The following is a 23,784-nucleotide window of genomic DNA, read 5'->3' on the forward strand; positions in this document are numbered from 1 at the left end:
GTTGTGGAGCACAGGCTCCGGACGCGCCGGCTCAGCGGCCATAGCTCATGGGCCCGGCCGCTCTGCGGCGTGTGGGATCTTCCCGGACCGGGGCACGAACCCGTGTCCCCTGCATCAGCAGGCGGACTCTCAACCACTGCGCCACCAGGGAAGCCCAATATTTATTTTTGAACAAAGTTCAGTATTTAAAATTTAGAGTGATTACTGTCTATCAAGTACTGTGTTAAGTATTAGCTATATTATCTCTTTTAATTCTTCCATAGAAGGTAATTATCAGTATTAACTTGTTTTGTAGTTTAGAAAGTGAACCTTAGAAAGGTTAAGCAACTTTATAAGGATCACGTACCTGATCAAGTGAGATGTGAAAGTGTTTTAATAAAGGGCCATTATGCTCCTGACTCAGAGTGCCTGCCAGGGCATCACTGTTACCTGGGACTTTGTTACCACAACTAGAGTCAGTTCCATGCCCATTGTTGTTTATGTTTCCAACAGTGACCTAATGATGGTGTATAAAGTTCACAGATAACAGTGTTAATGCTCAGAGGAAGGCATAGACAGAAGGGTATAGCTTAACATTTTAACTGGATAGAGTCACTATCAAAAAATATTTTGCAAGATGGCAAAAGTGTGTAAAAACTCAATATATGTGCCTCAAGAACAATGGCTTGTGCCATTGAAGGAAAGAAATCGAAGCTTCCCCAAAAATGATGGAGGATAGGTTTCCACATAAAACAGGTCAGAATGCATTACAAGATAAATGAAAGTGGGCAGGTTGCATTAGGGAAATTTTGAGTTGGCTTTTTAAATGAATTCATTTCTTTTTTTCTTTTTTTTTATTGGTTCACATGGCTTTATTGGATGAAAATAAGTAAAATGAGCAAAAATAAGAGAGTTGTTAACAAGAATTTTTGCAAAATATTTCAAGCACATAGCTACTACATCAGTAAAAGTACTGAACAATTCATTTGGATAATGTCACAATCATGCTCCTATAGTTATAATAAGAAAATAAATTCTGAACATTAAGAAAATAAATCTCATTTCATATTTCTCTCAAGTTCTAATAAGGTAATGGCTATTTTAATTCATATGTATAGATGCAAATGCATTACACAGAAAAAATATATTTGTTGTAACTTATCAGCCTATCTTGATCTCATTTATAACTGCATACTTGATTTTATTATTAAGATTTTTAAAAATAAATTCCCTCACTAAAATATGTGAAAGAATTATGATAAGCCATTTTAGGAAGGCTTTTAACTATTTGGGGTTGTTATATAATAATCATCACCATAATGTTTTAGAGATTCAAATTCTAAGGAAAAAAATAACTTGTGTATATAAGCAAAAGCTTTTTTTAATTTTTAAATTTTATTTTATTTTTTTATACAGCAGGTCCTTATTAGTCCTCAATTTTATACATATCAGTGTCTACATGTCAATCCCAATGGCCCAATTCATCACACCCCCACCGCCACCCCCCGCCGCTTTCCCCCCTTGGTGTCCATACGTTTGTTCTCTACATCTGTGTCTCAATTTCTGCCCTGCAAACCGGTTCATCGGTACCATTTTTCTAGGTTCCACATATATGCGTTAAAATACGATATTTGTTTTTCTCTTTCTGACTTACTTCACTCTGTATGACACTCTCTATATACATCCACGTCTCAACAAATGACCCAATTTTGTTCCTTTTTATGGCTGAGTAATATTCCATTGTATATATGTACCACAGCTTTTTTATCCATTTCTCTGTCGATGGTCATTTAGGTTGCTTCCATGACCTGGCTATTGTAAATAGTGCTGCAGTGAACATTGGGTGCATGTGTCTTTTTGAATTATGGTTTTCTCTGGGTATATGCCCAGTAGTGGGATTGCTGGATCATATGGTAATTCTATTTTTAGTTGTTTTAAGGAACCTCCATACTGTTCTCCATAATGGCTGTATCAATTTACATTCCCACCAACAGTGCAAGAGGGTTCCCTTTTCTCCACACCCTCTCCAGCATTTGCTGTTTGTAGATTTTCTGATGATGCCCATTCTAACTGGTGTGAGGTGATACCTCATTGCAGTTTTGATTTGCATTTCTCTAATAATTAGTGATGTTGAACAGCTTTTCATGTGCTTATTGGCCATCTGTATGTCTTCTTTGGAGAAAGGTCTATTTAGGTCTTCTGCCCATTTTTAGATTGGGTTGTTTGTTTTTCTAATATTGAGCTGCATGAGCTGTTTATATATTTTGGAGATTAACCCTTTGTCCATTGATTAGTGTGCAAATGTTTTCTCCCATTCTGAGGGATGTCTTTTAGTTTTATTTATGCTTTCCTTTGCTGTGCAAAAGCTTTTAAGCTTCATTAGGTCCCATTTGTTTATTTTTATTTCCATCACTATAGGAGGCGGATCAAAAAAGATCTTGCTGTGATTTATGTCAAAGAATGTTCTTCCTATGTTTTCCTCTAAGAGTTTTATAGTGTCTGGCCTTACATTTAGGTCTCTAATCCATTTTGAGTTTATTTTTGTGTATGGTGTTAGGGAGTGTTCTAATTTCATTCTTTTTTTTTTAAATTTATTTATTTAATTTATTTATTTTTGGCTGTGTTGGGTCTTCGTTGCTGCGAGCAGGCTTTCTCTAGTTGCAGTGAGCAGGGGCTACTCTACGTTGCAGTGTGTGGGCTTCTCATTGCAGTAGCTTCTTGTTGCAGAGCATGGGCTCTATGCACGTGGGCTTCAGTAGTTGTGGCTCACAGGCTCTAGAGCACAGGCTCAGTAGTTGTAGCACACTGGTTTAGTTACTCCGCGGCATGTGGCATCTTCCTGGACCAGGGCTCAAACCCGTGTCCCCTGCGTTGGTAGGAGGATTCTCAACCACTGTGCCACCAGGGAAGCCCCTCTAATTTCATTCTTTTACATGTAGATGTCCAGTTTTCCCAGCACCACTTATTGAAGAGACTGTCTTTTCTCCATTGTATATCCTTGCCTCCTTTGTCATAGATTAGTTGACCATAGGTGTGTGGGTTTATCTCTGGGCTTTCTATCTTGTTGCATTGATCTGTGTTTCTGTTTTTGCACCACTACCATATTGTCTTGATTACTGTGGTTTTGTACTATTGTCTGAAGTCAGGGAGTCTGATTCCGCCAGCTCCGTTTTTTTCCCTCAAGACTGCTTTGGCTATTCGGGGGCTTTTGTGTCTCCATACAAATTTTAAGATTTTTTGTTCTAGTTCTGTAAAAACTGCCATCGGGAATTTGATAGGGATTGCACTGGATCTGTAGATTGCTTTCAGTAGTATAGTCATTTTCACAATATTGATTCTTCCAATCTAAGAATGTGGTATATCTCTCCATCTGTTTGTATCATCTTTAATTTCTTTCATCAGTGTCTTATAGTTTCCTGCATACAGGTCTTCTGTCTCCCTAGGTAGGTTTATTCCTAGGTATTTTGTTCTCTTTGTTGCAGTGGTAAATGGGAGTGTTTCCATAATTTCTCTTCCAGATTTTTCATCATTAGTGTATAGGAATGCAAGAGATTTCTGTGCATTAATCTTGTATACTGCAACTTTACCAAATTCATTGATTAGCTGTAGTAGTTTTCTTGTGGCATCTTTAGGATTCTCTATGTATAGTATCATGTCATCTGCAAACAGTGACAGTTTTACTTCTTCTTTTCCAATTTGTATTTCTTTTTCTTCTCTGATTGTCGTGGCTAGTACTTCCAAAACTATGTTGAATAATAGTGGTGAGAATGGACATCCTTGTCTTCTTCCTGATCTTAGAGTAAATGGTTTCACTTTTTCACCATTGAGAATGATGTTTGCTGTGGGTTTGTCATATATGGCCTTTAGTATGTTGAGGTAGGTTCCCTCTAGGCCCACTTTCTGGAGAGTTTTTATCATAAATGGGTGTTGAATTTTGTCAAAAGCTTTTTCTGCATCTATTGAGATGATCATATGGTTTTTATTCTTCAATTTGTTAATATGGTGTATCACGTTGATTGATTTGCGTATATTGAAGAATCCTTGCCTCCCTGGGATAAATCCCTCTTGATCATGGTGTATGATCCTTTTAATGTGTTGTTGGATTTTGTTTGCTAGTGTTTTGTTGAGGATTTTTGCATCTATATTCATCAGTGATATTGGCCTGTAATTTTCTTTTGTTGTAGTATCTTTATCTGGTTTTGGTATCACGGTGATGGTGGCCTCATAGAATGAGTTTGGGAGTGTTCCTTCCTCTGCAATTTTTTGGAAGAGTTTGAGAAGGATGGGTGTTAGCTCTTCTCTCAATGTTTGATAGAATTCACCTGTGAAGCCATCTGGTCCTGGGTGTTTGTTTGTTGGAAGATTTTGTATCACAGTTTCAATTTCATTACTTGTGATTGGTCTGTTCATATTTTCTGTTTCTTCCTGGTTCAGTCTTGAAAGGTTATACCTTTCTAAGAATTTGTCCATTTCTTCCAGGTTGTCCATTTTATTGGCATACAGTTGCTTGTAGTAGTCTGTTACGATGCTTTTATTTCTGCAGTGTCTGTTGTAACTTCTCCTTTTTCGTTTCTAATTTTATTAATTTGAGTCCTCTCCCTCTTTTTCTTGATGAGTCTGGCTAATGGTTTATCAATTTTGTTTACCTCCTCAAAGAACCAGCTTTTAGTTTTATTGATCTTTGCTGTTGTTTTTTTTTTTGTTTCTAATTCATTTATTTCTGCTCTGATCTTTATGATTTCTTTCCTTCTACTAACTTTGGGTTTTGTTTGTTCTTCTTTCTCCGGTTCCTTTAGGTGTAAGGTTAGATTGTTTATTTGAGATTTTTCTTGTTTCTTGAGGTAGGATTGTATAGCTATAAACTTCCCTCTTAGAACTGCTTTTGCTGCATCCCATAGGTTTTGGATCATTGTGTTTTCATTGTCGTGTGTCTCCAGGTATTTTTTGATTCTTTGATTTCTTCAATGATCTCTTGGTAATTTAGTAATGTACTGTTTAGCCTCCATGTGTTTGTTTGTTTTTTTACGTTTTTTCCCTGTAATTCATTTCTAATCTCATAGTGTTGTGGTCAGAAAAGATGCTTGATATAATTTCAATTTCTTACATTTCCAAGGCTTGATTTGTGACCCAAGATGTGATCTATCCTGGAGAATGTTCTGTGTGCACTTGAGAAGAAAGTGTAATGTGCTGTTTTTGGATGGAATGTCCTATAAATGTCAATTAAATCTATCTGGTATACTGTGTCATTTAAAGCTTCTCTTTCCTTATTTATTTTCGTTTTGGATGATCTGTCCATTGGTGTAAGTGAGGTGTTAAATTCCCCTACTATTATTGTGCTACTGTCAATTTCCTCTTTTACAGCTGTTAGCAGTTGCCTTATGTATGAGGTGCTCCTATGTTGGGTGCATATATATTTGTAATTGTTATATCTTCTTCTTGGATTGATCCCTTGATCATTATGTAGTGTCCTTCCTTGTCTCTTGTAACATTCTTTATTTTAAAGTCTATTTTATCTGATATGAGTATTGCTATCCAGCTTTCTTTTGATTTCTATTTGCATGGAATATCTTTTTCCATCCCCTCACTTTCAGTCTGTATGTGTCCCTAGATCTGAAGTGGCTCTCTTGTAGACAGCATATAGATGGGTCTTGTTTTGTATCCATTCAGCAAGCCTGTGTCTTTTGGTGGGAGCATTTAATCCTTTCACATTTAACGTAATTATCGATATGTATGTTCCTATTACCATTTTCTTAATTGTTTTGTAGGTCCTTTTCTTCTCTTGTGTTTCCCACTTAGAGAAGTTCCGTTAGCATTTGTTATAGAGCTGGTTTGGTGGTGCTGAATTCTCTTAGCTTTTGCTTGCCTGTAAAGCTTTTGATTTCTCCATCGAATCTGAATGAGATCCTTGCTGGTAGAGTAATCTTGGTGTAGATTCTTCCCTTTCATTAACGTATACCATGCCACTCCCTTCTGGCTTGTAGAGTTTCTGCTGATAAATCAGCTGTTAACCTTATGGGAGTTCCCTTGTATGTTATTTGTCGTTTTTCTCTTGCTGCTTTCAATAATTTTCCTTTGTCTTTAATTTTTGCCAATGTGATTACTATGTGTCTCAGTGTGTTTCTCCTTGGGGTTATCCTGTATGGGACTCTCTGCCCTTCCTGAACTTGGGTGGCCATTTCCTTTCCCATGTTAGGGAAGTTTTTGACTATAATCTCTATAAATATTTTTTCTGGTCCTTTCTCTCTCTCTTCTCCTTCTGGGACCCTTATAATGTGAATATTGTTGTGTTTAATGTTGTCCCAGAGGTCTCTTAGGCTGTTTTCATTTCTTTTCATTCTTTTTCTTTATTCTGTTCCACAACAGTGAATTCTCCCGTTCTGTCTTCCAAGTCACTTATCTGTTCTTCTGCCTCAGTTATTCTATTGATTCCTTCTAGTGTAGTTTTCATTTTAGTTATTGTGTTGTTCATCTCTGTTTGTTCCTTAGTTCTTCTAGGTTTTTGTTAAACATTTCTTGCATCTTCTCGATCTTTGCCTCCATCCTTTTTCCAAGGTCCTGGATCATCTTCACTGTCATTATTCTGAATTCTTTTTCTGGTAGGTTACCTATCCATTTCATTTAGTTGTTTTTCTTGGGTTTTATCTTGTTCCTTCATCTGGTACATAGCCCTCTGCCTTTTCATCTTGTCTGTCTTACTGTGAATGTGGTTTTTGTTCCACCAGCTGCAAGATTGTAGTTCTTGTTGCTTCAGCTGTCTGCCCTCTGGTGGATGAGGCTATCTAGGATGGTTGATGGGAGGAACTGGTGGTGGGTAGAGCTGACTGTTGTTCTGGTGGGCAGAGCTCAGTAAAACTTTAATCTACTTTTCTGCTGATGGGTGGGCCTGGGTTCCCTCCCTGTTGGTTGTTTGGCCTGAGGCGACCCAACACTGGAGCCTACCTGGGTTCTTTTGTGGTGCTAATGGCGGACTCTGGGAGGGCTCATGCCAAGGAGTACTTCCAAAAACTTCTGCTGCCAGTGTCCTTGTCCCCATGGTGAGCCACAGCCACCCCCGCCTCTGCAGGAGACCCTCCAACACTAGCAGGTAGGTCTGGTTCAGTCTCCCCAGGGTCACTGCTCCTTCCCCTGGGCCCTGATGCACACACTACTTTGTGTGTGCCCTCCAAAAGTGCAGTCTCTGTTTCCCCCAGTCCTGTCGAAGTCCTGCAGTCAAATCCCACTAGACTTCAAAGTCTGATTCTCTAAGAATTCCTCCTCCCATTGCCGGACCCCCAGGTTGGGAAGCCTGATGTGGGGCTCCGAACCTTCACTCCAGTGGGTGGACTTATGTGGTATAAGTGTTCTCCAGTCTGTGAGTCACCCACCCACCAGTTATGGGATTTGATTTTACTGTGATTACACCCCTCCTACCGTCTCACTGTGGCTTCTCCTTTGTCTTTGGATATGGGGTATCTTTTTTGGTTTGTTCCAGTGTCTTCCTGCTTATGATTGTCCAGTAGCTAGTTGTGATTCTGGTGTTCTTGCAAGAGGGAGTCCATTTCTTCATTCAACAATGATTGCTTAGTATGTGCTAGAAACTATTCTGAGGCTGGGGAAACATCAATATACAAAATGCATAAGTCCTTGCCTTGGTGGTACTTAGATTGTAGAATCCAGGGTGTTACTTTTAGTGTTATAATGTATGCCTACTTTATACCTACTTGTAAATCAAAAGATGCTTTATGATTTCAGTGGTGAATCATTCTCTAAGGTGATTGATCAGTCACATTCTTACATATGTGACCTACGAGTTTAGATGACTGCTCAAGGGTTTGTCTTCTTGGGCACTATAGCTGTATTCAGCCCTTGACAGAGGTGAATACTGTGCTTGGTTTCCTAGTCTGCAGCTAATGAGTAACACAGATTAGTTCGAAATGATTCAAATGAAGCTAACAATATAATTTGAAATTTGGGGGGATGTTTTTGAAGGTGGGGAGAATAGTGATAAGTTAAAGGAAGGATTCATCTCAGGAATACTTAAAGAAGTGATCTTCCTTTAGCATAAGAAATTTGCTACAAGATACTAATTTCTACTAATACCTTTAAAAGTTGTCCAGCCTTTAGCTATCTTTGGTTCTGGAGATCTAAAAGTAGGATTTAAATTTTAAAATATTACTGTGGGATGATTTTAAGTATAGTTTCATCAGAATGAATGTGAACTGAAGGGAAATAAAATATGCTCTGAAGGCCACTCCCTAGCCTGTGGATACAGGATCAGACAATTTAATAGACTTCATCATGAACTAATATTCTTTATGAAGAGACACTGCTTTACCAATTATATGACATATCTATTTCCCAGTTCCTTAATATAAAATTCTGGAAACAAATGAGTTTTTTATCAACATCCAGGCAAACTCTTCCACATAGACTTTGGATATATTTTGGGTCGGGATCCAAAGCCTCTTCCTCCTCCTATGAAGCTGAATAAAGAAATGGTGGAAGGAATGGGGGGCACACAGAGCGAACAGTACCAAGAGTTCCGAAAACAGTGTTACACAGCTTTTCTCCACCTTCGAAGGTAAGTTGATTTGCTTGACATAGAGAATTTTGGTAAATTGATTTCACAGAGCAAGAAAAATATTTGTTCAAATGTATACATTCTTTAGCATCACTCTTTTTAAAATGACACAGGCAGCAGTATTTTTTAATGTACATTTGATAACTATTTTGATAAACAGTCTGATATCAAAGGAAAAAGACAGTTTCTTGCTTTCTCACTAATTATTTGACTGCTAAATCCCACCAGGTGGGAAGCTAGCATTACACAAGAATGAAGCATTTAGCTCACTTGGAGTGATTAGTCAAGTAATTTTTATTTTTTAGCACCTTTATCAACCTTAGTTTGGAGCATTCCGAAACAGTTGAAGAATAAACGTTACATATGATTTTGTCTCTCTTCAGCACGTCATCAGTCATTCTGCTTAAAAAAAATGTTGATTTTTTTCTCTATCCCTTTTTCTCTAAGGCCACTGTATCTCTGCTTCCTTCATCCAAATTTACTTAGGACTGGACATCATATATCATCAGGAAAAAGATAAATTAAAAGTCATGTTTGTTAAATTCAGGACATGGCTCTGATGGTTAGTCAAAAATAATGGATCATTTTATTCTAACTCCATTTTCAACTTAACTATGCAAAATGAATATTCTTAGTCCACCAGAAAAATCCCAGCTCAGGAGACACCTGTATGCTCTTCCAGGTGAATATGTAACCAGTAGAAGTGAGTTGCCTATGCATGTGGGCCCTGTCTTTTCTGTCTTTGTAACCTCAGCTTATAGACAGTATATGTATGTTGAATAAGAACCTTCAGTATTTGTACGAACAGTTCTGCATCACATCTGGAGTGAGGCCATGTTCCCTGGTGATATTGATACTACTGGTCCCAGGTGAATGGCTGTCTTATATTAATAAGGTTTCATCTTTGCAGTGGCTCAATAGGCCTTCACTGTTAACTCAGTCTCGACCGCAGGTCACAAACTTTAACGTACATTTTACAAACAGCTGCATTATTATCCTATGAGTGGTAGAGTGGCTCAGTTTTACTCTCCAGAAATGCTAAAGGAATAATGAGAAGATGGGTGTCTGGATGCAGAAGCACTTTCAGAGATGAAAATTCCACTTTAATACCTAGGATTTTTAATTTAAAATAGAGCCTACAGAAAGCTAGATGAAACTATGGTGATCTCAATGAGGAGGCAGACAAGATGATATGCAATGATAACTAGAGAAATGTCAAAGGTGCTCTATCTTATTGAAAGCAGAAAGAAAACAATGTGTCTTATAAACTGTCATTGATAATGGATTAGTAGCAATTCAGCAAAATGAGAAAATAGGCAGATTATTAGTACAGAGCCAAAAGTTAACTTTCCTCACTACTAAGAAAAATCATAAAGAGATTAATCTACCTCACTTTATGTTAAGTCTTCATGAAAATTGTTTTACTTTTTTATTTTCAAAAATTTCACTGTTAAGATTAGCTAGACCCTAATATTTTGATAAACATTTATTTTTTAATGTTGTATTTTAGAATATGGTTCAGTTAGTAAAAATTTCTCTTAGGACATAAGAATTAACCAGATAGCCAAAAATTTGTTTGGAGGTAAGGATATTTGACACACTTATTATTAGAGTTTTTAGGTGTGACCAACTGTGTTCTTTTCATGGTTTTTGTTGATTGCTGATCAACAAGAAATCATTGAATAAACTGTGGACCACAAACAGAGCAGTCCCTTTTGAATTAAGTTATGAATGTTACTTGTACAGGTGCCGGAACACACTTTATGGTGTGATTTTCATATAACAAAATACACTGTTATACCAATAATAAATTAGAAAATTTATTTTTTGAATACTCTTATGGCAACTCTTTAGTAATGCTAAAACATTTTAAATATTAAGTGTTCAAGGAAAACATAACTTCTCTTAATCCATGTTTATGCCAAACACCATGCTAGACACTGATGATACAAAGAGGGCCTAAACTTTTCAGTAAAAATATTGAAATTTGGAATGCATTTTGCTGTATCAAGCAAAGTTCTTACATTGTCTTAGAGGATGTTTGCCTAGTCACCAAACAGCAGTGAATCTATTGATCACACTACTTTTCATCATTAATCTCATTGTTTTCCCTTCTAGAAGTAGTACACTTGTTAAATAAATATTTTTATAGGATTCTACTCTGATATTTGTTGCATGCAAAATGGATAGATTGTAGGGGAAACAAGATGTCTGAAATGCTGTTAAGAACCTCACTTGTTGTAGTTAATGCTTTTTATTCTTAGTATTGAAGGTTTTTACTGAAAAATTTAGACCATCTTTGTATACCCAGTGAGTAGCATGGTGGTTGGCATAAACATGGGTATGAGAAAGAGTTCATTTTCCTTGAACTCTGTACTTAACCTACTCCTTTTTAAAAATCTAATTTATATCACATCCATCCTTACATCTTTGTTTAGACTTGGTTTTGCCCACTTTGCCCACTCTATCATTTTTTTAAACTTAACCTTATATTTTCTTTTGATAATGGCTTTAAAGATTTCTGGTAACCTTTCTGTTTTTCTGGATAGCATTTGAATGACTAATATATAATTTCTGTTTTGTGTAACTGGTTCTGTCTTAAATGGAAAATGCAGGTTAATGGCAACAGATGTAAAAGATTAATACAGTTAAGGTAGTGACAGGTTATCCACAAAGTAATTGGATGTTTAAGCTTCTTATAGAATATTCCATTTTATATTTATTTACATTGTTTCCCTTTGCCATAATAATAGAAGCATGGGTGGTTATATGTATACCAGCAGATAATGGAGAAAACATTAATATTTGCCTTTTACAAAAGGAACACACATGCTTCCATAAAGGCAGACATTTTAACATAGATCCTGGCTGACCGTTAAAATCACCTGGGGTTCTTTGTGGGCTAAGGGGGGACCAAAACAGTTCTGAGCCCCATCAGATTTAATTGGTCTGGGATTTGGCCCAGTCATTGGTATTTTCAAAGAAGCTTCCCAAATGAATTTAATGGGCAGCCAGGTATGGGATATACTTTGAAATATCCCTTTCAAAACTGAACCTTGTATTCCTCTCCCTGTGTTACCTTGTGGTAGATTCCTGAGATCCCCCTATGGTAAGGTTGGGACAAACCCTATATAGTCAACAAAACAGAGTATGAATAATTAAGGGTTCATTGAAAGAATATTTTTTCGTAACATAATATGTAGCAGTTGGTTGTATCCTACTGACACCAGTCCTTACAAGCCTTCTCAGTGGACCCTTTTCTCTATTTCCATTTCCTACATACCACAGAGCTTAGAGAACGGCCTGGTGCCCTTTTTGCTCCCTAATGCCACTTCCGAACCATTTCTTCCCATTGCCTTCTTAAAGAAGGAAAGCCTAGACACACACCGTGAAATCAGATGAATTACCTACTGCTGACCATCAACTGCCTATTTCCCTGTCATTTTCATTCATTGAAAATTTTGTCTTCTTCTTCAGGCCTGCTTCTGTGACTTCAACATCTGCATAAATGGTCCAGCCATGACCGGACCCCTCTCGGGGCTGTGTCCTCCTCATGTAAAGCCAACCTTGGCCACTCCCTCTCATCAGTAGTAAATTTACCTCTCCAAAATCTTGATCCCCCACTTTTCACTTACTAGCCTCCTTTCTTCCTTCAGGTTTCGCCAGTAAGTCTTCCAGTCCTACTCTGCTATTGAAACTAATTTTATCAAAATAAACAATTACCTATACCAAATCCAGTGGCCACTTTTGCTTCCTAGAAGCTTTGACACAGTTGACCATGTCTTTGTTCCTAAAAACATTTCTTTTATTTGGTGTAACCTACTCCTCTATTTTCTTTTTGCCTTACTGGTCACTCCTGCTTCTTTGCTGGTACCTTCCCTCTTCTTCCTGACCTCTATATATTAAACTATCTACAAGTTCCATATCAGTATAAAGAGTTCTGGATCTTTTTCCCCTAAACTCTCTCCTTAAGCATTTACATCTAGACTTGTGACTTTAAATAGGATCCAAATGCTGATGATTCCAAACTATTACCACCAGCCCTATTATCTCCTCTGAAATATGTCTAACTGCCTATTTGACATCTCTACTAAGAATGTAGTAGGGATCTCAAACTCAATATGTGTCTAAAATGGAACTCTTGATTCCCTGCCCCAAATCCTGTTCTTCTTTCATTCATTTTTTTTTTTTAATTTTGATAAATAACCATAGTTCCCCATGTAGGCTAAATCCTTGGTGACATTCAGGTTCTCTGTTCTCCCCTTTATTGAAGGCATCTTGAAGCAAGTGATATCCAGTCCATCTCCAAAATATAGCCTGATAATGTCCATATTATTTATTTTCCACCTGGACATCTGTAAAATAGTTTCCCTTCCTCCATTCTTATTCCCCACAAGATAGCCAGTGTGGGCTTTTACAAAATGCATATCTGAGTATGTCACTCTACTCTTTAAACTCATTTATTTCAGTACCGTTAGAATAACATCATACCTCCCTAAGATGACTTTTCTCCCCACCCCATCAGTCTCTGACCCATTTTGCTGTTTTTTCTTTATTTTTAAAAATCTTTTGTCAGTCAAGTACTCATGAAATTATCTTCTTTGTCAGTTTATTGTGTGAGTCCCCACCCTCCTCCAGAATGTAAGCTTCATGAGTATGTAGAGACCTTGTTTGTTCAGTTCACCACTATACCCATAGTGCCTAGAACAGTGTTTAGAGTGAGTACTCAATAAATATGTGTTGGTTGAATGAATAAAATTATTATGTGGGTAGAAATGGAATAAGCTGTGACATGGTTTTTATCAGTTCCCACAAGGAAATCAGTAACTTTTAAAACTATAAGTTCAAGCTGTTTAGCTATTATCATACTTTTTTTAAAAGAGTATAATTGAGTTAGGGCCTAATTTGATTAGAAGATTATATCAAGGTAGAATTTTTTCATTATAGTGCCTGATTTTCATGGGTAATATAAAATTCAAAAATGATGAAATAGGTAATTTGAGGTTCATATGGCTAGTCATTTTTGTCTACAAGTTCTATTTTCATTACAGTTCAAGTATTAGTTTTTATGTACTTTTTTATATTATGGATAAGTAGATGGCTGGAATAAAGGTTCTGCATAACCTAAAGTCCTGACTTCCATCCACTCGAGAAGACAATGCAAGGCACTTGTGTTGACACTTCTACCAAGACCAGCTAGAAACCTTCATTGCCTAAAACCAAAGCTTTCTTCACTTACATCCATCCCCAAAGTCAAACCTGGACCTCCTTTTATCACTACAGTGCTGCAGGGCCGCTCAGGGCATAACTGTCCAAGGGGAGAGTGTTCTGGAGCAGGAGGTGGATTGCACCCAGTGTACACTTAATGATACCTTTCCCCACATGGCTGCACTCCTGGAAATGAGATTTGGAATAGTAACATTCTTTATTCTTGTTTGGAGGAGGATGAAAAGTTTGATGATTGATGAGGATAAACCTTTAGTTCCTACAGGGGCCAGCATACTCCAAAGGTGAAGTTATTTAGATATCTTGCACATATTTAGTGTAGAAGAGTACAAGCTATTTTCTCCTCTGTTTAGGGTTGCTTATATCCAGGCCAGTCATTATATTTTCGAAGATGGTGGGATTAGTGTCCCTAGAGGATATTTATGAATGATTAGTGAACTCACACTATTTCCCTTTGACTCATTTACCCATGACATACTGAGGTAGTCTTAAGGTAGCAGATTCTTGTCAGCATTGAGCAAAGACAGATCTTCATTGCTTAGTAATGCTAATTAATGGTATAAAGCAGATTCCCCTTAGATCCCTTCTAAAAAGAATATACTTACTAAAGAATGAAAAACTGTCATTATTAGATGGTTACTCCAAAAGTGTGTTCCCTAGTGGGGGACCTAGAAATGGCATTATATCAAGACCTTAGAATAAGATATGTTTTCAAGGCTTGCTTTTCATTGAGACAGCTGGTGAATAAGCTCACATTCTATTTTCCATAGGAGTAATAGTAATCATTATAAAGCACTACTTCTAGGAGTGCTCTTAATATGAGAAAGAATGGCAAAATTCTAACACATTGCTATTTATTTTTCTTTCCCACTCTCCTTTAGGTATTCTAATCTTATTTTGAACTTGTTTTCCTTGATGGTGGATGCAAACATTCCAGATATTGCTCTTGAACCAGATAAGACTGTGAAAAAGGTAATTTTTATACATCCTCAGATATCATAGTCTACTTTTCATATGTAAAAAATAACAGGGTTTTAACAACCCATTTCCCCTTGTCCTGACCCCTAGACTCTTAAGTAACATGAATTAAGAAAGAGACCTTGTGTATATTTTTGTTTCACATTCCAGAATATGACAGCCTCTCAAGTCCTCTGCAACAAGTTTTATCCCCTTGCCTGTTTGTACCCACAGTCACATGAATAGGTCACTACACCAGGAGAGGGAAGCTTACTATCACAGCCCTTGCTCTTTGTCCTGAAAGTTTAGCTTCTCTTTAATATTCCTACTGGGATACCTGATTCCTGGTACTCCCAGACTAAGCCTACTAAGCCCAGACTCAGAAACAAAATATTGTAATAGTATGGAGAAGCAGAAGCAAACAGCCATTCTTTATCCTTCCCATTCATACCCTTGCTTACAGGGGTTTCTTACTGTGTCAGGAGAATAGAGACCTGCCTTAACTTAACCTGCAAAGAGAAGAATGAAGGAAAGCCATCACGTAGATGAGCAGTTATTCAGAACAATCGTACCCTGAGTTGCAGCAGGAGATGGGAGGAAGGGTAACAGATTTGAAGATTTTTATTCAAATTAATTTCTTACTCTCTGATTAATTGAGAGGGATGTATGTAGTGTACTTTATTTATCCAAGGTAACATAAAATGATCTTAAATATCAGTGTGGTTATTAATACTGAACTTCAAAGTTAGTGTAGTTTTTTAACTTACAGAGGTATAAAATTACTAAAATTAAAACAGTCTCATAGATGGAATTGCCCTGGTGGTTAAATTAATAATTGGCACCAAAATCCCTAAGTTCTGATGTAATTGACTCTGAGCATTATTAGAAAGGTACCTCTGTGGTTTCAACATTGTCTTGGTCCATTTGGGCTGCTATATATAACAAAATACAAGAGACTGCATGGCTTGTAAACAACAGAAATTTATTTCTCATGCTTCTGGAGGCTAGAAGTTCTAGATCAGGGTGCCAGAATGGTCAAGTTAAGGCCCTTTTTGGGTCGAAAACTTGTTGCATCTTCATAGAGTGGAAGGCACTAGGAAGCTCTGTGGGATCTCTTTTATAAGAGCACTAATCCCATTCATGAGGGTTCCACCCTCATGACCTAAACACCTCCCAAAGGATCCACCTCCTAATACTATCACATTGGGCATTAGTGTTTCAACATGGATTTGGGGGATACAAAAATATTTACATCATTGCAAACATGAATGAAGCTAATCTCTTTTACCTAATTTTATGAGTCATTGGCAAGCAATGAGAGGGATTTTAATGTAAATATTTTATTGCTTAACGATTTAAGGAAATTATGTTCTTATTAAGATTTCATTTATTATTATCCAGGAAGCACTGTTTCAGCACCCCCCACCCCCAAACTAGGCAATGGACTACTTATCACACTAGGTTTTGGCCTGGGTTATTTTTTGTCAATTTAAGCTCATCCATCAAGAAACATGGTTGATGAACGTTTTCTTAGCTAAAGTTGATGACTGCACCAGATTTCAAATGTTGTTGCCTTTTTTTTTTGCTTTGCTGTTTTCAGGATCTGTTTTTGCTGTTTATTTTAAACCCATCTATCTCTGTCATATGTTCACTGTTGCCTGACTTCACTTGTGTTCAGAAGTCATTTATGAAAGTTCTAACAGTATTTGTCAAACGGAGTCTTCCAGTTTCTTCTGCCAGTTATATAGTTACTGTTCTTTTGTTTCAACTTTTGCTTCTCTTTTAGAGAATCATGATTTTATTGTTTAATTTGTTACCAGCTCTCTTTATGGCATCATCCTTTAACACATGAAGCAATTAATTTATGGGGAAGAAAAGCATGTACCTTAGTCATTTTTCTTTACACTGTTTACTCCCTAGCTGTTTATTCTAGTTTCAATTAAGTGAACCTTGAACAAAAAGTATTTTACCATATTTTTACCCAAAAGGGTATTCCATAAAGATTTATTTGCTTGCTACTGTTTTATCAAGAATGTGAAGTAACCAATTGCAACATAAACTTGACTTTAAAGTAATAATAATATTGGAAAGTTATGCTGCAATAGACTAAAATTTATGTTTCATATTGTTTGGCTTTTTTAAGAAGTAGAAATAGGTTTTAATACTTTGTGAAATAACACTTGCTGGCATTACTTTGAAGTCTTACTACCTAGAAAATTTTTGCATTGATCTCATGAATGAAAGCCAGCTAAAGAAACAGAGTAGCACATTTGAGGCTGAAGTCTTCAGAGAAGTACATATTATTCAAATTATTTAATCATAACAAAGTTCAACAATATTTTCCTTTTTTCTAACATATTTTAGTACATATATATCAATTTCTTTTTACTTCTTTTTAAACTGTCTACTCATTTTATGGTGCTTCATAGATAATTGCGTTTCTTACAGATTTTGAAGGTTGTAGCAACTCTGTGTTGAGCAAGTCTGTTGGTGCCATTTTTCCAACAACATTTGCTCACTTTGTGTCTCTGCATCACATTTTGGAAATTCTCACGATATTTTAAACAAAGGGCATCTTATCTACCTTTGAAAGACAGTGCAGAGGCTGAGATTTACAAGTGTGTATCCTTTTGCTTAAAGGCACTCTCCAGATTGTTTTGAGTGCAGCCTTACTAATGAGGTATGAAAGGAGAGGGTTTGGAGCTGGTAGGGATAGCCAAGAAGTCAGGGGGGAAATTCTGGAAAGGTGAAAGTCACAGAGGTGACTTAGGGGACAATAACAAGTAGCCTAACATAAGTCAGTATATACGAAAACAGATCAACCATTTATATGTTGTTAACCTTCTTTGTTATAAAAGAGAATATCTTCATATTTGGCAAATAACATTTTCTTTATATGCTAAATACATATCTTCTGTTTGTAATTTAAGTACTTATGTAAGTATGCAAGTTTTGATAAATTGGGTTAAAGTTTTATTTTGATTCTCCTGCCCTACAGTTTTTTGACGTTCTTAAAAAATAGTTCCAAAATTGTCAGACGTGACCTCTCTAAGTAGAAATCAAGGAATATAATGGATTAAACTCTTTAACTGGGACCCAGAAATGGGAGAGAGAGTTGATTGAAAGTATACTTTTAGGTCTCCCTCCACCAAATTGTCCTTCACTTATTATATTAACCTCTCTTTTACCTCCTCTATCCTGAGGCTGAGGGCTGTCGGATCAGCTGGTATACTTCCAGTGCAGTGAAGAGAAAAGAGCACTGAGCAGGGCCATGGGTTGTCATATTGTCTGCCCTTTCTTCTTCCTGGTTTTATAGTAGTTAAACTCTATACTTAAAAGGAAATACTAAATGTGGACCACTTTTTAATCCACTTGGAAATCCCATTTTCTCCTAGCCTGTCTTTTCAGAAATATATATGGGTTATTTATAAGAGGAGAAAGGAGTTAGTACAATGGTTAGTGCAGTAGGATGCAATTGTCTGGAAGTGCAAGCCACTTATCATCAGTTAAAGGTCCCTGGATTGGCTGCATAAATTCTGTGTCTCAGTTTCTGCATCTTATAGATGGAGATATTATCTACCTCAGAGCCATCTGAGAGTTGAGTGAAATACTGCATGTAAAGTGCTTTGCACAGTGTTTAGCACAAAGTAGTCATTCAGTAACATTGGCTTTTGTGTTTTAGGGAACTATTCTGATATATATCTCTACTAAGTTTTCTAGTACTTATTGCTATTGAGAATCAACTGTATGTTTTAATATGAAACAATAAAAAAGTCCTCTGTCTTTGGAAATTATAGGCCAGTTGAAGTAGTTCTTTGCAGAAGTACAGGGAACTCCTATAGGAAAGGGGACATTTTAGAAGATCTAGTTTAGTTCATTTTGCCAGCAATTGACATAGTTCCTGTTCTTGTGTAGGCAGAGAAGGTGAGGGAGAATAGTAATATAAGCTTACCTTGCTATATCCATTTCATAAAGTGAAGGGGATTGTTAATAATTATTATGTCACAATTTAAATCTTATAATTCTAGCTTTGAAATGCAAATACTAAAGCACACCTTTGAGTTAAAAGAACAATTTTTGTCTCTTTTTAAATTTGCAGGGTCTAACAGAATTATATTTTCTATTCACTTTGTTAATTTTTTTCTGCAGAAATATTTACAACCAACAAAGATAGGGTGATATAAAGAGCATATAGCAAAAAGTAAAGTTCCACATTCAAGAGAATAGTATTCAGAACTCCTTACAGGTTATGAATCATTTCTTTGGCATAGAATAGTTCATTGTAATAATATCTATATCTGTTTGTTCTTGTCTTTTCGAAATGTGTGTTTTTCTTTATTCGAAAGCTAATAAGACTGTGACCTTGTAGGTTCAGGATAAATTTCGTCTAGACCTGTCTGATGAAGAGGCAGTGCACTACATGCAGAGTCTGATTGATGAAAGTGTCCATGCTCTGTTTGCCGCGGTGGTAGAGCAGATTCACAAGTTCGCCCAGGTAAGTTCTCTGAGGGCAGTGTGTTCATCTCAGCTTCTCCGTGTACTACCCTAGAATCCTCACAGAACCATACCTTTCCCTGCCAATGACATCTTTTCTGTTTTTTTTGGTCAAGCCTTCTTGACATCTCACCAACCTGCCAATGTGAAAGTGTTCGATGCACTAGTAACATGCACTAAAACATCCCACTGAAATGTTCTTAGTAACTAAATTGTGGAGTGTCAGCATAGGTGTATCTGTCCTTTTTAGTCAGTGGTGACTATAAACCCTTCTTGAGAATAATCTTGGGTCTAGCAGAGGCCTTGACAAGTGAGACTTGGACATTCGTTGGATTTTGGTAAACTGTGAAGTGCTAGGAAAGGAGTTTAGAAGCTGAGAAAAGCGATGTGTAGCACATACAGATCTATTTGTAGACTTTTGGTTAGCAGACTCTTTCCTATAAATGTTTGAGGGAAGACTTTTTGATGATAAACCTCAGATTTGAAAACTGTTTTAGTTTTAAACTTCATAATGAGGTTGATGCTGGAAGTGATCAGCAAACAGAAAAATTAGGCCGCTTTCCTCTCCCACATCCTCTCACTCCTCTCCTTGTAAACTCCTTCCTGACTTTACACATTCAGTTAATAATAATTTTACAAATAACCCAAGCTCAAAGCTTGTCTGTTTTAACTTCTCCCTCACTCAGTATACAGAATGTTACCAAGTCTTGCGAGTTTCTTTAAGCATTTTTTAAATCATCGTTTTCTGTCATTTTCCCATTATAGACATTTTAACCCAGTTGTTTTTCACTTTATGATACCTTTGGTAACTAAAATCCTTCATAACTGTTCTCTCTGTTTTAGTATTTTTTTTTCTTGCAGCATTCTTATCTTTATTATGCTAAATATTTCAATTAGATATATCTTCACAAAGTACTGTTTTACACTGGGTTTTGTTTTGTTTTGTTTTAAATTTAAATGTGAAAAGTGTTTCCCTAGTGCCTAAAAGTGACATCCAATCTCTAGGAACTCAAGGCCTTCCAGACTGCTGTGTTCTAAACTTCTTTCTAAGCTATTTTCCTAATACTCTCTTTCTCTCAATATTTTTATCCTCTTCCATTTCTCTGGCTACTTTGCTGTTCTATTTCTTCAGCCCAGAATATCCATCTTCTTAATAATGAATCATCTGTAAACTCCTGCTTGCTAAAATCCAGTCTGTCCTTCCAAGATCTATTCTTAATGCCACTCTGATTCATCTTCCTCTGAATATTAATAGTACTTTGTACTTTTATTATAAGTTGAACTTATATTTTGTTTTCTATTACAGATATTTGGATACTTACCTTATAACTCCTAAAATGCAAACTTCTTAAAGGATGGGATGTATATCAGTGACCCAGAAACACAGTGCCTTTAAACACTTAAGAAATATCTAATGAGCATAAGGGAATTTTTTTCCTGTAAATGTTAGCTGATACTCTTTCTCTCTCTGAACAAAACATGTTTCTTCTCTCTGAACACCAGTCTGAGTCATATTTTATTATAAGTGCCAACTCAAGGTTTGATTCACATGTCATTAATCATAGTCACTTCTCAAGAGAGTAAACTGTGACTCAGATAGTAAGTAAGTGACTTGTCAGAGCCACCAAGCTAGCTAATGGCAGATCTGGATCAGCATATAGCACAGCAGAATATTTTAGAGCTGTAAGGGAAAAAGACCCAGAGATGTATAATGACTTAACCAACTTCATGTGTCTAACAAGGCACAGAATCAAGGCTTGAACCCAGATCTTTTGACCCCCCATATCCAACCAATGATAATCTAGATTACTTTGTAGTTTGCCGAACTCGAGTCTTCTTTATCAGAATCCCATATTCTTTTTTATTTTCTACTGAGGTATAGTTGATTTACAATGTTATATAAGTTTCAGGTGTACAACATAGTGATTAACAAGACTCCCATATTGTTTATCCCAAGAAGTTAACCTGAAAATATCCATGCTCTTAGGTTTCTTTAAATATGTCATCTCTGCTCATACTTTTGTACAACTAAAACAATATCAACATAAGAGTAACATAAGAGGGCTTCCCTGGTGGCGCAGTGGTTGAGAGTCCGCCTGCCGATGCAGGGGACACGGGTTCGTGCCCTGGTCTGGGAAGATCCCACATGCCGCAGAGCAGCTGGGCCCGTGAGCCATGGCCGCTGAGCCTGCGCGTCCGCAACGGGAGAGGCCACAACAGTGAGGGGCCCGCGTACTTAAAAAAAAAAAAAAAAAAAAAAGAGTAACATAAGAATATTAAATTTAATTGGAACTTGCTTAGGCATTGAAGGGTACCAGAGATACTAAATGAGGTCTTAATTTCACATAAGTCTTTTCAAATTATAAAATTATAGATGCATACTTGTTTCTTAACTAATCTCTGAGGAAGTTTATTTTCCCTTCGAAATTCACATTCCTAAATATACATTTTCTAAATATTGATACTAATAAATCACATGCACACTCAAATTTTGATGATCAACATCTGTTTTTTGTCACTCATAGCATTTATTATAAGGATGCATTTTGCTAATTGAGTTACGCTAATTTTAGTGTATTCCTGTTAATCATTATGGATTATAGAACCCAGTTTTTAGAAAATGGAGGTAGACAGATACATGCTAACAAAAGTTCTTTCTACATAAAAGAAGTATTCTTTAAAATGACTAAAAAATTGCCAGATACAACTATTATGTTGAAATGCTGAAAAGGCTTATTTTATTCCATCACGCCAATTGCTAGTAAGGGTAGAGATTAAACATTGCAATATTTGTTGCCTAGCAACACCCACCTATTAGTGGTAGAAATTTTCCACTGAAAAACACTTTTATTTGGGTCATTGTCTTTGAAATTGCATCATCAGAACTCTTCTTCCCAGCAGAAAGGTGGAGGTCACTTAGTTTGGATCACTTCCTGCTCTAAAACTATGCCTTTCAATGGAAATCTCTCACATTGCAGCCCATTCCTTTCCAGTTTCTGCTTTTTCCTGTCTCTCTTCACTGATTGATGGTAGAAGTTTGGAGAAAGGGGATGTGATTTTCATTAATCTTAATACATATTAAATCTAATTAAATGAATCTTTATAGATTAGGGTTAGAAATATATATTTTTTTGCACACTAAATGTTAAAAAGTAAGAACAGATTGCATTCAGAAATTTTACCTAAGTCCCAGCTCAGGATACTAAGAACAAAGATCACTGTCATCCATCTGGCAAGGACCCTTCCTTAGCCCCTGGATGTTCAAGGAGGAGGACCACAGGTCCGAGTGGAGGGTCACATGAATGTGCAGTCCCATCTGTGCACCTTTAACTTAAGAGAAGCCAGCTATACACACACACTCTTACACTTGAGGGGGTTAATAAAAACAACAGTGAAAGGAGGAAAACAGTGTGTTCCTTATGCCTGATATTTCCCATGTGTCTAGTAAATGTGTCAGGGACTCCCTCCGAAGTGTTTCAGATCCGACGTTCCTGCCATAACGTAACTTCTTACAATGCTGAATGTCATTCCAATATTGAGGGTTCTCATTTTTTTTTGTACAACATGGCCTCAGTACAAGCCATCTGCCCCATCTACTGTTCAAACAAAGAAATAGGTTTTTTGCATCAGTGCTGAGGGGAAAGCTTCCTATTTTGGACTCTTTGAGAAATGACTCCAGTATGTTGCCTTCTGAAGGGCTTTTCTTGAGTAATTTTGTTTATTTATATTCTGTTTTACCTTTAGGTACTGATCTTAGTTCTTAAACCCAGTGTAGGATGTTTCCACTGTAACTGTTCTACTCTCATCTACTTTAAGAAGGCATGGATGCAAAAGATGCCCTAAGGAGAAGAGACTAGAGCATCATTTCTGATTTTACATTATATGGATCTTATTTTACCATTAGGAATAAAGAAGAGCAATGTAAAATATTTCATTGATCAAAACTTAAAAGTATTGAATTATGTGACCAAATAGAAATTCTTCAGTTCTAAAACAAAGTGATTTTTAATTTAGTAAATATTTTTCTAAAGAGTCAGATGATTCCCAGATACGTGGCTTAAATAAATAACACCAGTATATCATACAAAACTATTTTTTATCATTTTGTGTGCCAGATCTAGCCCTAATATATTTGAGTTATCCTGTAAGGAATAAGAAGAAGAACAACAACAAAAACACAATAGTAGCAATAATAGCAGCCTATTGAACACTTAAATGTGCCAGAAATTATGTAAACTTTTCTCTTCAGTACCTCCTTTAATCCTCATACCTGTAGAGTAAATGTATCACTAGGCTTGTTTACAGATGAGAAAGCTGAGGCTTAGATAGGTTAAATAACTTGCCCAAGGTCTCAAGGTGAACAGGTGAAAAAGTCCAGATTCAAACTCAAACCCTGGATTGTAGAAATAGACAGTAGTTTCTAAATAATGTTTTTCTCAATTTACATCTATGTCTTAATTTATTAGGTATGAATAGATTATGTGGTGAGTGGTGAGTTTTAAAAATAGACTTGTAAATTTTAAAAATGATCTTTTAATTTTCTCTCTTTAATCTTTCATCTGAGCATC

The 23,784-nt window shown here is 36.5% G+C and overlaps 1 protein-coding gene across 7 annotated transcripts in view; it reads left to right on the forward strand.

Moving 5' to 3' along the window:
• The window catches only part of PIK3C3 (phosphatidylinositol 3-kinase catalytic subunit type 3), a 155,027-nt gene that overhangs the window by 128,348 nt on the left and 2,895 nt on the right, over window positions 1-23,784 (forward strand). For 5 of the 7 annotated variants that reach the window (XM_073790674.1, XM_019930360.3, XM_019930361.3 and 2 more), the window contains 3 exons: window positions 8,371-8,539; window positions 14,647-14,737; window positions 19,092-19,217. In XM_073790674.1, coding sequence (XP_073646775.1) covers window positions 8,371-8,539; window positions 14,647-14,737; window positions 19,092-19,217 — 386 coding nt within the window. Of the gene's footprint in view, window positions 1-8,370; window positions 8,540-14,646; window positions 14,738-19,091; window positions 19,218-23,784 lie in introns of those variants that run through there. The other 2 variants (XM_073790676.1, XM_073790678.1) reach the window with 1 other exon arrangement.

The sequence above is a fragment of the Tursiops truncatus genome, chromosome 13, assembly GCF_011762595.2.
Source record: "Tursiops truncatus isolate mTurTru1 chromosome 13, mTurTru1.mat.Y, whole genome shotgun sequence".
Classification (NCBI taxonomy): domain Eukaryota; kingdom Metazoa; phylum Chordata; class Mammalia; order Artiodactyla; family Delphinidae; genus Tursiops; species Tursiops truncatus.